At 50.0% G+C, this 15,428-nt stretch overlaps 1 protein-coding gene across 8 annotated transcripts in view; it reads right to left on the minus strand.

Moving 5' to 3' along the window:
- Positions 1-15,428, minus strand: part of FSIP1 (fibrous sheath interacting protein 1) — a 201,440-nt gene that overhangs the window by 143,642 nt on the left and 42,370 nt on the right. For all 8 annotated transcript variants that reach the window (XM_075927068.1, XM_075927069.1, XM_075927067.1 and 5 more), the window contains exon 9: positions 11,182-11,346. In XM_075927068.1, the coding sequence (XP_075783183.1) occupies positions 11,182-11,346 (165 nt within the window). The remainder of the gene's footprint in view (positions 1-11,181; positions 11,347-15,428) is intronic.

Below are 15,428 nucleotides of genomic sequence, written 5' to 3' on the forward strand. Positions count from 1 at the left end.
AACGGCGCAGCGAGGGGCAAACCCTCCACCGTTTTGCAGGGAGGTGGGGGAAGCCTCGTACAGCCACCTCCTACAGACCAGCTGGGGCTGCAAGCGGCGGCGGAGGAGAGGGGGCGAGGCGAGGGGTGGCGTTGTGGGACCAACCCGGCAGCACCCCAGCTGCTCTGCCCCACCACTTCCCCAAGTCCGCCGCTGCCGCTTGCAGCCCCAGCTGGCCTGCTGCCGGTGGCTGTGCGGGGCTTTCCCTGCAAAATGGCGAAGGGTTCGCACCTCCCCCCCCGGCCCCCGCCAGTCGCAGTGCAGGTCCCGGCAGACCAGTCACAGCCCCCCCGCCGATACTCTGGATTATCGGAAGTCTACTGTATTACTATTTTTCAAAACATCCAGAAATGTGATAGGTGCCTTACAAAGCAACTAAAAGACAAATCTGTAGAGTGTACAACCTAAATACAAACTGACGACATACAAAGGTTAACAGACATAGGGAAGAAAAGAAAGAAGAAGCAAGGATGGACCAGGGTAACAAGTTTCCATTTGCTCTATTGTTTAGTTTGGTTACCCTTCTTTTGTCTCACTCCTTTAGGAAACATGGCAAAAAAGAGTTTTTAACAAAGGATTTCAATGAGAGCAGGGATGTTGGCTGAGGAAAAGAACAGTTACTTACCTGTAACTGTTGTTCTTTGAGATGTGTTGCTCATGTCCATTCGAATCAGGTGTGGGCACCGCATCTTCCGGAGCGTTTTCCCTAGCGGTACCCATAACGCCCACAGCGTGCCCCCTGGAGTGGCGCTGTTATGGCGGAACATAAGTACCCCTGCCGGTGCTCCCCCTCCTCAGTTCCTTCTTGCCGGATGCTCCAACGAAGAGGAGGTAGAGGGGGAATCGAATGGACAAGAGCAACACATCTCGAAGAACAACAGTTACAGGTAAGTAACCGTTCTTTTCTTCAAGTGGTTGCTCATGTCTATTCGAATCAGGTGACTTCCAAGCCAACCCCACTTATGGAGGAGGGGTCGGAGCACCCAGAAAGAGAAGTTCACGAAAGTTGAACAACCCAAAACATGTTTATTCCAGTAACATAACACAGAGAACCACTGAATAAAGTGCAATGTAGTACAGAGAAAAAACCTCACACATTTATAACATAGAGCTGAGAACTGCAGAGCCCAACCCTGCATCCTCCCTGGCCTGCTGTGTCAGCGCATAGTGCACCGTAAAGGTATGCACTGATGACCATATGACTGCCCTGCAGATTTCCGTAATGGGAACCTGCGCTCCAAAAGCTACAGAGGACGCCTGCGCCCTGGTGGAATGTGATATAACCCGGGGCAGGACCTTCCCGGCCAGGACATAACACTTCCTGATACACCCCACGACCCAACTGGACAACCTCTGGGTCGAGATAGGGAGCCCTTTCATTCTGTCCACGAAAGTAATGAACAGTTGTGTGGACTTACGAAAGGGTTTTGTTCTATCGACATAAAAGGCTAACGCCCACCTAGCGTCTAGGGAGTGGAGCACTCTAGGAGAGGCATGCGGCTTTGGAAAGAAAACCGAGAGGTAAATTTCTTGGGACAGATGAAACGGTGACACCACCTTGGGGAGAAAGGTCAGGTGAGGATGGAGCCGCACATTATTCTCCAAGAACACTAGGTAGGGTGGGTTTACAGTTAGCGCCTTCAGCTCGGAGACCATGCAAGGCGACGTAATGGCTACAATGAACACAACCTTCATAGAGAGGTGCGTCAAAGTGCACGTGGCCAGCGGCTCAAAAGGAGGCGACACAAGTCTAGACAACACGAGGTTAAGGTCTCAAGCGGGGAGAGGTCTGAGGGGTACAACTTATCCAAACCCCTAAGGAATCTTGACCACAGGGTCAGAGAACAGAGAGACTCCTGCCGACCCAACATGGAAGGCGGAGAGTGATGCCATGTGGACATTGATAGAAGAGGTAGAGAGGCTACCAGACCTAAGCTCGAAAAGATAGTCCAGAATGGACGAGACAGGTACACAGGATGGGTGCACCCCCCTTCTGGACGCCCATGACAAGAACTGCCGCCACTTGGCTACATAGGACTGCCTAGTGGATGGCTTTCTGCTACCTAGGAGCACCATCTGCACCTCCTGGGAACATTTCCTTTCTGGTTGGGTCAGCCACAGATAAACCAGGCCGTCAGGTGGAGAGAGCTGAGATTCGGGTGAACCATGAGCTCCCCGTCTCAAGGTGAGGAGATCCCGAACTGGCGGGAGCATTATAGGCTCCTCGCCAAGCATATCCATCAGGATCGGGAACCAGAACTGCCTGGGCCACCGAGGGGCTATCAGGATGACCGTGGACCTGAAGGTTCTGAACCTGGTCAGAAACATGGGAATTAGAGGAAACAGAGGGAATGCATAGAGGATGCCCGCCAGCCACAGTACAGTCATGGCATCTCCCCTGGAGTGGTCCCCCAGGCCTAACAGGGAGCAGTAATTCTGGTACTTGGTGTTGTGTGCCGAGGCAAACAGGTCTAGTAGGGGACAACCCCACGTGTGGAAGACCGGACGAAGGGCGGAATCCTTGAGGGACCATTCGTGGACTCGGAAGGACCTGCTCAGAGCATCGGCCAGCAAGTTTTTGCACCCCGGCAGGTACTCTGCCTACAAAGCTATATCGTGTGCTATGCACAAGTCCCACAGCCACAAAGCCTCGCGGCAGAGGGGGAGGCAACCAGGCTCCCCACTGCCTGTTGAGGTAAAAAACAGCTGCCGTGTTGTCCAGGCGGACCAGGACGAAGCGGTGGAACAGCTTTGACATGAAGGTCTCGCAGGCTCTCCTGACTGCCCTGAGCTCTCGGACATTTATATGCAGGGCTCGCTCTGCAGGAGACCACAAGCCCTGAGTCCTGTGACGCCCCAGGTGTGCTCCCCAGCCCAGGTCTGAGGCATCTGTCACCAATGTGATCGAAGGGGGAAGCACAGTAAACAGAACCCCGCTGCACACCACAGCCTCCTGAGTCCACCACTGTAAGATGGTGATTACCTCTGGAGGCACCGTGAGAACCATGTTCCAGAGACTCCTGGACTGGTCGAATGACTTTGCTAACCAGGCCTGCAGGGGTCTGAGCCTCATGCAAGCATGGCGTACCACATATGTGCATGTCGCCATGTGGCCCAATAGTCTCAAGCAGACTCGGGCGGTCGTAGTGAGGAACCGGGTTAACTCGGAGACCAGCTCCACTATGGCCAGAAATCTGTTTCTAGGGAGGAATGCTCTCACCTGGCATCCAAGAGAGCCCCTACGAATTCGAGGCACTGAGAGGGAGTCAACAGTGACTTTTCTTCATTGAGCATGAGGCCCAGTCTTACGAAGAGAGTCCTTATAAGGGAAATATGAGCCTCCACTAGTTCGTAGGATCGACCACGAATCAGCCAGTCGTCTAGGTAAGGAAAGACGTGTACCCCTTTTTTGCGGAGGAAAGCCACTACGACCGACATGCATTTCGTGAAGACCCTGGGTTCTGTCGAGAAACCAAATGGGAGCACCGTAAACTGGAAGTGACAGCGGGATACAATAAAGTGGAGAAACCTCCTGTGGCTGGGTCTTACTGCCACATGGAAGTAAGCGTCCTTGAGATCGAGAGTTGCGTACCAGTCTCCTAACTGCAATACCGGGATCACAGATGCCAGGGTTACCATTCTGAATTTGGATTTTACCACCATCTTGTTGAGGTCCCTGAGGTCTAGGATGGGACGAACCCCGCCCTTGGGTTTTGGGACAACAAAATACCGGGAATAAAATCCCTTAAATTCCCTTACCCCTTAAATGTGAAGGGATCCTCTCTACCGCTCCCTTTTGGAGGAGCGCTGACACATCTTGACAGAGAATGCCTTCATGAGAGGTGTCCCTGAAAGGGGAAGGGGTGGGCGGGTTGGAAGGGGGCAAACCCAGGAAGGGGATAGTATAGCCATCTCTGACTATTCTCAGAACCCGGGCGTCGGTGGTGACTGCTGCCCAGGCGCGGGCAAAACGGGATAACCTGGCCCCAAACAGGGGGCCGGGGGAGGAACTGGTGCTCAATGCTCTAGAGGACTGTCAAAATGGATGCTTGGACTATTGAGAGGGGCCCTGTCCAACCCCACGGGGGTTGTCCCCTCTCGGGCGGCGACGACAACCTCTGGCCAACGACGGGGCTGCAGTCACCCTCGCACCTCCACTGGGAGCACGAGGACGGCATCTCCAGTAATCCCCACGGGGGACCTGGGACTGCGTTCTCCCTTGCTGTCTGTAGGGAAGCTGACGTCGCTGAGGAGCCGGCATGTGGATCCCCAAGGACCCGAGAGTAGACCCCGTGTCCTTGAGCATATGGAGCCTCGAATCCGTATGCCCCGAGAATAACACCTTGCCATCAAAAGGCAGATCCTGAATAATAGTCTGGACATCAGGAGGTATTCCAGACACCTGCAGCCAGGCACCAAGGCGCATAACTACACTCGACGCCATGGTGCGGGCTGCACAGTCAACAACGTCCAGGGAAGCCTGAAGAGCTTTACGGGCGATAGTCCTGCACTTTGTGGTCATAGCCGCAAATTCCTGACGCGCCTCGGAGGGAAGCTTATCTTTAAACTTATCCATTGCCTGCCATGTATTATAGGCGTATCGGCTCAGCATTGCCTGCTGGTTAGCAATGTGGAGCTGCACCCCACCAGTGGCATACACCTTACACCCCATGAAGTCGAGGCATTTGGGCTCTCTAGCCTTCGGGGACGGCCCCAGCTGTGGAAGTCTCTCCTTCTGAGCCACGGCTTGGACTACCAAGGACCCCGGGACAGGCTGGGAATATAAGTGCTCGTGCCCGACAGCGGGACATCATAGCGCCTCTTGACTCCCTTTAAGGTAGGGGTTAAAGAAGCCGGGGTCTGCCACAGGGCGTTAGTGATCTTAGCCACAGTTTTGCTGAGTGGCAAAGCCAAACGGGCCAGCGTATCAACGGACAGGATGTCTACCATGGGATCCGTGTCCTCCACTACTGGCTCCGCTGGGACACCCAGGTTGGAGGCCAGACACCGGAGCAGATCCTGATGCAACCGAGCATCCATAGTCAACATTGCCGGTGCGGGATCCGCTAAAGCTTCGTCAGGAGACAAAGAAGACGACGACTCCTGGAGCGGCACCGAATCCAGCGTAAGGCGCAATGGAGGGGGCGGCTTGGCAGGCGGCACCGCGTGCGGATGCAGGTCCGGCACCGAAGCCTGCGGATCTCTAGAGGCAACGATAGTAGCAGCCCTCTGGGGCGAGGAAGGGGGTCATGACAGCGATGCCGACGGAGGTGCCTGGTGCCCAGAGACACTGGACACCGCGGAGGGGGGCACAGGCCCTTGCCACTGGTGGTATGCCCACGGCGTCCAAAAAGGCCAGTGCAGCTGAGGTGGCCAAGTGTGCTGCACTCGCGAACGGTCACACCGGTGCCAGGAACGGGATCTATGATGTGACGAAGCTCCCAAGGACTCCAACCTGAAAGAGCCCACATCAGAATCTGAAGAGTATTCAGACTCAGGCCAGGGTGGTGCCAATGACGAGTGCCCTGCCACTATCGGAGGGGCGAACCTGGCCATAGATTCTGGCTTGCCCGCGTGCGTGCGGTGAGGGCGTACCGGTGCCGGGAAGACAGGCCCCTGTGCCGCATGCAGCATCGACCCAGTGCATGTGGACTGCAGTGCCGAAGTCGGTGCCGGTTGCAAGCGTGGAACTCCCAAGTCCAGTTGCCCCAAAGACAGCGCCCTCATTGTTGCCCCCATGGACACCACAGCAGGCAAGACAGAAGGCGCTGGAGCCCTACTGGTTGCCCTCAAAGAGATCAGCGTTATTGGCGTTGGTGGTACTGGCATGGCCCATGGGACCGATGCCGATACCTGCAGCGATGTCGAAAAGCCCGGTGCCTGCACTTGCATCGGTGCCAAAGAGCCCGGTACCGAAGACTGAAGCGGCACCCCTGTCAAGAGGGTCAGAGCCAGTGATGTTGACAGTGCCACAAGGCTTGAGAAATACGGCACCGGGGCAGCCAAGACCGGTTCTGGGAGAAGTCCCAGAGCGATGGGGTCGAGGCCAGTCGGGCGAGGCCTGGTGGCCTGTGTCGAGGCTGGCACCGAGGTAGAGGGAAGCGGTACTGGTCCCACAGGGGATGGTCCTGCTGCATATGCCGACCAATCCAACTGGTGCGGAGGAGAAGCCGGTGCCAACATGGCTCCCAGCGTCGAAGACCTCGACCTCTCCGCCTCAACCGACGACGGAGGGGAGGTAGTGAGGCTAATCAGGTCCTGCGCTGCCTCAAAAGTGTCTGACATCGAAGGACGATGCGAGGATAGCTGACCTGGACTTGATGGTTGTCCAGCTCTCTTACACCACACTGCAGCACTCGGAGATGCCTGCACCGGGGATTCGAGGTGATGGTATAGGCCAGACCAGGACTTCCGGCTCCGAGACCTACCCTGAGAAGACCTTGACTTCTTTGGCGTCGGGGAGTGAGAGCGGTGCCGAGGTCTCAGTACCGAAGTCCGCGCACGGGATGGCGCATCATGCGTCGACGCCAGCGCACTGTGCACCGTGGAATGTCCAGTCGGTGCCAGCTGTAAAGCCGCCTCCATGAGAAGAAGCTTCAAACGAGAGTCCTGCTCCCTCTTCGTGCGCGGCTTGAACGACCTGCAGATCTTACAAGCATCGGCTACGTGACCCTCACCCAAACACTTTAAACAGCTATCATGAGGGTCTCCCTTGGGCATGAATTTAGCACATACAGTGCAAGCCTTAAAGCCTTGCGCCCAGGCATTCCTCACCCCCCGAAGGGGAAAAAGGAGAAAAACAAATAACTAAAGAACTGCTAAGTATCTAACTAATTTGAACTATTTACAACTATCTACAACACTAAGAGAAATGGGAACCATTAACTACTCTAACAGAGAAACAAGCTCCAACAACCGTCACGGGTGGTAAGAAGGAACTGAGGAGGGGGAGCACTGGCAGGGGTACTTATGCTCCGCCATAGCGGCACCACTCCAGGGGGCGCCCTGCGGACGCTACGGGTACCGCTAGGGAAAACGCTCCGGAAGATGCGGTGCACGCAGTGCGCACACCTGATTCGAATGGACATGAGCAATCACTCGAAGAAGAACAGGAGAAAGCATTCCAGGAATACAGGACAGGAGGGAGTTTCTGTGATAGAACTGAATAAAGGAGATAGGCTGAAATCACTGATGAAGCAGAGGAAAAGTAAAAGAAGACCAACACTGTAATATAAAGAGAGAATATGGGATAAGGCCTTGAAGGCAAGAACAAGTAGTCTGAGTTGCAGTGGAGTGACTCAGAGGAGACAACATCTTGAAACAACAGATAAGAAAGGCTTTTGGAAGCAGCAATTTGAACAACAGGAGGAGCAGAGGTTCACACTAAAATATCCAAGAGGAAGAGATTACAGTACAGGAAAACTCCATTGGTCCGGCATCCAATGCTCCAGCACTCCTGGGGCTCGTCTACACTGGCCCCTTTTCTAAAAGCCGGAAAAAAGCGGCGGACATTTTTATTTAAATGCCGCGGGGGATATTTAAATCCCCCGCGGATTTCCCTATTACGACCTGTGAAATTAACATGCCCCTTTCGGAAAAGGGGCCAGTGTAGACGTAGCCCTTATGTTCCAGCACCATCGGGAACCCGGAAGTGCTCGGGGCAGCCGGACAATTGGAGCTGCTCTGCGCCCGGCTTCCCCGATTCAGCCGCTGCTGAAACTGACCAGCAGCTGAATCGGGGAAGCCAGGGGCAGAGCAGTTGGGGTGCTGCCGGGTTGGTCCCGTAGCACTGCCCCTCGGGGCTGCAGGACCAACCCGGCAGCATCCCAGCTGCTCTTGGGGACACCTGGAGCAGAGCAGCCAGAGTGCTGCCGGGTTGGTCCCGCAGCGCCGAGGGGTGGCACTACCAGACCAATCTGGCAGCACCCCAGCTGCTCTGCCGCAGGCGTCCCCGATTCAGCCGCTGCTGAAACTGACCAGCAGTGGCTGAATCGGGGACGCCTGGGGCAGAGCTGGACTATCAGAAGGGGGGGCTATGAGGGGTCTGGGGTGGCATCCCCTCTACCCCACCCCAGACCCCTCATAGCCCCCCATTCTAATAGTCTGGCATATCTGATAATCCAGCAACCCCTGGGTCCTAAAGGTGCCGGATTATCGGAAGTTTACTATAATTGAAACAGGAGATGATGAGGCTTTGGATCAAAAAGCATGGATTTTAGAACTATGGTAAAAGAAAAAGTTACAAACTCTTGCCCTTGTCACAGGACTTTGGGGAGAGAAGGAAAGATAGCACAAAAGCTTTCTCTCAGTCTTTGTGCTCTTCACAGAATACTCCTGAAGCAGCGGTTCCCAAACTTTTCGGCTTCACGCCCCCTTTTCGATTTTTGAGAAACCCTCACGCCCCCCCCCCATAGAAGCAAAACTTGTTGTGGGGGAGGTGGGGGGGGGGCAAGGAACTGACCGGGGCCGAAAAGCAAAAATAGCAGCAAAACTTGGGGAAGGGTGTTGGGGGGGGGGGGCTGGGTCACCACGCGTCCCCCCTGGAATTTCTTGGCATGCCCCCCAGTTTGGGAACCCATGTCCTGAAGTTTTCTTGGGTCAGTTTTATACTGAAGCCCACACAATAATTAAAACCCTCCATGAAGCTGGCTTTTCCAGCTCTCTTCTGTAGTTGTGGAAAGGCTCCCTAGGGCTCTGAAGTAATAGGGATTATTTGTTGACCTTATCTATTTAGTAAAAAGTTACTGTCAAATAGGCATTTTAAAAGGATTGGAAAAATGCACTATGTTGGTGTTAGGCTGCAGAAGATCAAGATTTCATTCAGGAGTGAGGCAGTAAGAGTAAATTCATGATTTTATATCTATACAATAATTACTGTTTGAGAACAATTATCTGGGAACCACTTGGTTAACACAAAGGTTAGATAAAACCTATCACCAAACTTAAGTATTATAAAAAATGCGAGACTTTTAAAGCAGGGGTGGGGAACCTAAGGCTGGGGGAGCTGCATGCCCCGGCTTGCCTGGATCTGGCCCCTGAGGCTCAGAGCCCATGCTGGTGGTTGCTTTTTGTTTGTTCCTCACTTGTGTGCAGCCGTGATTGATTTTTCTATGGGTCAGTGGCCCTGACCCAAAAAAGGTTCCCCACCCCCATTTTAAAGAGTTTAATTGTTAATATACCTTTCTCATTTGAAAGAATATTTATATAAAAACAAAGATATACAGAATCCTGAAAATAATTTCCTAAATTAGAAGCCACCTTTATATATTTCAAAACTGCACATGTATGATCAATTTGTAATTAGTAGTGCAGAATATTTGTTTACGGAACACATAAACTCTAGATTTCTTTAGTTTTTTACAACATGCCTAAAAAGTAATGTTTTAAATCTTTCTAAAAATATATATACACACTCAGCAATTTAAATGGGGGGTTGGTTTTTGCTTTGTTTTTTGGTCAAGTCAACTAAAAAACTTAAGTTATAATCTATATAATGAATAATTCAACTAACTTCAACTGTACCACTGTAGGGGAGCCTGGATGGCCCTGCCTTGACTGAAATAATAATGTCTGCCTTGACCACACTGCGGATCTCTAACAAGCAAAACCCAGGCCTGTCTCAAGTCTGGTGCACGTAAGCCCGCAGGCAAGGCTTGAGAGGGATGCTTGGAGAGGCAGGAATGTTATGCATAATAATGCAGATTAACTGGTACAGCGAGATCACGTCAAGAACACATGACAATCAAACTTGTACTGGTACTTCTGTTTCTGATAAGCAAAAATTTCAGAGACAGACATAAAACTGTTAACTATACACACAGTCTTTGCAACATCCTGAGTAGCAGGATGTACCCCAAATAAGGGTATTGGGCATTTTAGGTATTTTACAAAATATGTAATCAATTTGTAAATATTATTAAAATGACCAAGTCTCGCTTTGCTATAAAATGGGCTTATTAAGAAGAATCAATGGGAGGGAGTTAGCAGGACTGACCCACGGGTTCTGCTCGTTGCAACTAGAAGTAAATACACCCTTCCCATTGACAGGTGGGAATCAAAGGGACCACGACCTCCTGCCTGGTATTGTAGGTGGCATACAAGTGAAGTGTAAGTGGCATAATTATTATATGATCTTCTATCTTCAATAGTAGATCTTCTATTAATTGCTTTTGCATTGCTTTGTGCTGTAATAATTGCTTTAAAATTTATGGTATTTAAAGTTTAAATTGTATAGTAATTGTTTTTGAGGCTTGTAAAACTTGAACAACTATATTAACTCTTTAAAGCTTGCAATAAATAAGAAAGTAGTTAAGTGTCTCTGGAATGTTCTGGTTTCCCTCAGATCTAAAATAAATCAAACCACATGGCAACTGCTCATGATTGTGAGTGTCATATTGGATAGTGTTTGCAGACTGCACCAATAAGCCTAAAACCAATGTATATTAACCATATTTATGAATATGATTAAAATAACAATCAGAAAGTGTTGCTACTTTACACTCTAAAACATCTGTTACTAGTAGTATCAGTATCATGTAGAGCTTTCTTCTGCACTTACACAGCTGGAGGAACATTTCTATTATACAAAAAGTCAGAAACAGGTTGCCAAAAAAAAGAAATAATGCAGAGATAATGTAAAAATAAATCTGATGATACAATTTTAAAAAACTATAAACCTCAAGGAAGAAGACAATTGCACACATCTTTAGCTCAAAGAGTTTTTTGTTTAAACTTTTGTTTAGAATTTCGACTCTTCCATGCACAAAATCTGAACAATGCTTTTTTTCCAACTGAAAGAACTTTAACATCTTTTATTACTACCAGCATTCAAAGGAGTATTATTTTCACTACTTTGTTACTCTTTCTCACGACACATATTTGAACAATGGATCATGAGAAACTGCCTGAAACTTCAAAAACAAAAATGGAAATTCAATTTTAGTCCCTAAAAGATAAAACTGTCATCAAGTATGCTAACATCACATTATCAAAGAGCAACTGAAGTCCATTTTGTGTTTAATAAAATTAAAGTTACAGTACTCAGACTTCCTGATAATAAGTGCAGTGTGCACTTCTCTACCTACATCAACACATATTCCAAAAAAGAAATCTATAATTCATAAGCATTGTGCACTACTGTACCTGATAAATTTGGCTTGGAACTTTTGAGCAGGAGCTGTGACTTGCAGAGATATCTCCATTAGAGAGTACCTCTTGGAGTTTAGCATCTATTTCATGTAGGTGATGATATTCCATTGGTTCAGGTGTATACCCTTCTCCTGGTATTAGCCAGCTAGATACTTCTCCCTATAAAAAGTTAAGCAAAGTGGTTATTTCATATGACCAAAGAAAATGGTTGTTTATGGCAGTCAAAAAGCAACATGTATTACTTCTCAAAGAAATGTTATTTTTCAGAACTAAAATACAATGAGTTCTCAGCCACAGAAGTGCGTATCTGAACTCCCCTGAAATTAATGAAGTTCCTCTAGAGTACCTGAGAACAAAAATCCCATCCAATTGTAGGCATACATTTTTTTTCTTAAATATAACTAATCAACATTTTTTAAAAGTGTATGCAAACCTCCTCCATTAAAAAATACATTCTAAAAGACATGCATTTATACAATCATATTTCCATTACTATTTAAAATTTAACATTGCATATGTACAATAAAGTTTTGCAACACTTAAGTGCATCTACACTGCAGAGCTTACCTTGAAATAAGCTACGCAAATGAGCTACGCCAATTGGGTATCTTATTTCGAAACAGGGAGCATCTACACTGCACTTATTTTGAAATAGAGCACTCTTCCTCCAACTTTCCTTATTCCTTGTACAATGAGGGTTACAGGAGTCAGAGTAAGAAGACTTCCAGCTGGACATTATTTTGACACTATTTCAAAATAACTGACTGATGTGTAGACGCGGACTAAGTTATTTCGGAATAGCACTAGTTATTTCAAAATAGTGTTGTAGTCTAGACATACCCTTAAAGCTTATTCTTTCTAAACAAAAGATTTTTAAACAAGATGAACATGTCCTCATTAACTTAGAAATCTTGAAATGAAGCAAAACAAAACCTCAGACTTCTTGACATGTAAAAATGTGTTTATTTAAATCTCAGAAACAGAACTCAAACAGGCTTCTATTAACAAATATGTCATTGCATAATAAACAAGAGAAATTTTAAGTCAAAAGATCATTTTTAAGTTTCAAATGCTTGAAAAAATAGGATTTGAATAAAGATTTCTTCTCAAACATAAGTAGAAACTTATTAATGTGATGTATATGTGAATTGAGGAGTGTGTGTAATCTTCGCATTATAACTTCTCTGCAAGAAATCAGATGCCACAACCAGCACACCAGTGTTATCTGGTAAGCAGAGTGGGAACATGACAGAACTAAGTACAATCAAGACAAAAATCATGAGAGTTTGCTTTTGTGAATGTCATGCATCTGATGAAGTAGATTTTACTCACCAAAGCTTATGCCCAAATAAATCTTCTAGTCTTTAAGTCCTGGTCTGCAATTACTTTGAAATAACAAGCAGCGTTCACACTACTAAGCCCATTTTTTCAAAATAACGGATTTGTTATTTCTGCTTTCCACAAGAAATAAGACTTATTTTGAAATAACAGTAGAGTGGATGCTCCATGGCTGCTATTTTGAAATAACTACTCCCCAGACTCATTCAAAGTAATTACTGCTTCCTGGGACTCTAAGTCAAGGTAGCACATCCACATTAAGGGAGCATGCCTCAGACTAATTTTGAGGCTTCCCTGTACTGTGGACACACTATTTCGAAATAGTTATTTCGGGAATTATTATTTTGAAGTAAGTTATTTGGAAATAATTTCCTAGTGTAGACATGCCCTAAGGTGCCACAGAGCTCCTTGTTATTTTTGCAGATACAGACTACCATGGCTACATACCACTCTGGGTAAGTCTACACAGCCAAACCGATATTTTGAAATAACCATTTTTTCAAAATAACTTTCCTAGCGTCTACACAGCCAAACCGATATTTTGAAATTAATTCAAAATAGCGGAGCGCTTATTTCGAATTTGGTAAACCTCATTCCACGAGGAATAACGCCAAATTCAAAATAGCTAAATCAAAATAAGCGCTGTGTAGATGCTTATTTCGAAATAGGAAGCCTCCAGCCCTTCCCAGGGTGCCCTGGTGGCTACTCTGGGCACAACCAGGAAAACCCTTCTGCTCTCTCCACCAGCCCCGGAGCCCTTAAAGGTGTAGACTCAGTTTGGCCACAGGGCCTGTGCCAGCTGCAAGCCTGCCAGCACACAGCCAGCAATCTGTGTACCTTGCCCAGCATGAGCCAGCAACCCAGTGGCACCCAGCCCTCCATCACTTCTCAGGAGCAATCTGGCAGCTCCCAGGAGCCTGCCAGGGGCCACAAAAGGCGGGCGCCTTCCTGGTCTAGTGCAGAGATCGTGGACCTCATTGAGGTTTGGGGGGAGGCCTCCAATGTCCACGATCTCCACACTAAACACAGGAATGCGGCCGTCTACAGGTGGATGGCTGACAGTCTGGTCACCAAAGGCCACATGTGCACCCAGGAGCAGGTGTGCATGAAAATAAAAGAGCTGCAGCAGGCCTATGCCAGAGCCTCAGGGAGCAGCTCCCAACCAGGGGCTGACCCAGATCCCTGCCCCTATTATGATGACCTGGACCGCATCCTGGGGAGTCAGATGGTTCGTGCCCCTCAGGTGGTCATTGACCCTGGGGCAGAGGGCCCTGCCCATGACACCGAGGAGGAGAAGGAGGACAGAAGCCTGGAGGGAGCATGCCCCGCACCCAGGACCCCCGAGTCGTCCCAGCAAGCCTGTCGCCAGTGTCATCCGAGGCCGGGGAGGCCTCGACATATGAGTGCCATCACTATCCCCTTATAAGGGGCAGGGGGCGGGAGGGAACCCAAGGATTATGCGTGTGGGCCCTGCTGACCACAGAACATGCAGCAACCTGTGCATGTGCCGTGCCACCCTGCGCATGTGGCCCTGGCTGGCTGCCACACAGGGGCCCTGGCCTGTTACCCACACACATGTATGTATGAAGGCACATAACATGCTCCTGACCCCAGGGAGGGACATTGCACGATGCCCTCCCTCCAGAAGCCCCCTCTACGCAGAGGCAGGGCACATCACCCCTTCCTCCCCCCTACACCCACACTATATACAGCACAGGAGGCCGCTCACACTCCTGGGGATAGCAGGACATCATGGTGCAAGACCCACCATACTCGCCTTGCAGAGGGGGGCTGGGCTTCACCCACTGTGTCCCCAGGGATAACTGATCACTTCTCCACAGCCGCAGTAGCTGCGAGTACAGGGTGCACCACCCCGCCCAGGACAGCCTCCCGCACCCGGGCCAGCAGACTCACCCAGAACCAAGAGGAATACCAGTGGCAGCACCTGGGGTTACTGCGAAGGCAGGTCCACAGCCAGGAGCACTGGGTGCACGAAAACCTGCAGCTGCAGCGGGAGAGCTTGCAGGTGCTGCTTGACCAGGGCCGTGCCATCCGCAACCATCTGCAGACCCTGGTGCAGAGATTGCTGCCTGCTGCCGCTCCAGCCCCTGTGGCCACCCCAGCTCTAGCTCCTCCTCTCACTCCTGCTCCCCCTCCTACTTCTTTGTTCCCCCCTCCCCACCCATCCCATCCTCCATATCTGCTCTCCCCAGGGACTCCAAGGCCCGCGCACCCACAGTGCTGGGAGACAGGTGGACCAGCAAGAACCCCAACATTGAGCTTCTCCTCTCCTCTCCTCCCCCTTCCAGCTCCCTCCTCCCAGGTTTCCCCCTCCCCTCTCCCACCCTTTTCCCCCCCACAACCCAGTTATGAGAGAGTTTGTTTTTGGCAACACATGTGTTTTTATTTTACATCAGAAAGGGGGGTTAGGGAGGGGAAAGGGGAAGGACGTGAGGGTGGAATAAGGCATGAGGCCCCACTGGGGCACACCAGGGAGACTTCACTCCTTCTCCGGGTGGAAGCTCTCCCGCAGGGCCTCCCGGATACGGACCACCCCCCGATGGGCCTCCCGGCTGGCAGCCATACGGGGCTTCATATAGAGGCCAGCCAAGTAGTCGGCCTCTGCCATCCAGGCTGGCAGGAAAGCCTCCCCCTTCCTTTCGCACAAATTATGCAGCACACAACATGCTTCCGCCACGTGCAGAATATTCCGCTCAGATAGGTCCAGGCAGGTGAGGAGGCATCTAAAACAGGCCTTCAACTAGCCAAACGCCCCCTCCACAACGATGCGGGCCCTGCTCATCTTGGCATTAAAGGTCTGTCTGGAGGGGTTGAGGTGTCCCGTGTAGGGCTTCAGGAGCCAGAGTTGTAGGGGATAGGCTACATCCCCCACCAGGCACACA

This window comes from Pelodiscus sinensis, chromosome 4 (assembly GCF_049634645.1).
Source record: "Pelodiscus sinensis isolate JC-2024 chromosome 4, ASM4963464v1, whole genome shotgun sequence".
Classification (NCBI taxonomy): Eukaryota; Metazoa; Chordata; order Testudines; family Trionychidae; genus Pelodiscus; species Pelodiscus sinensis.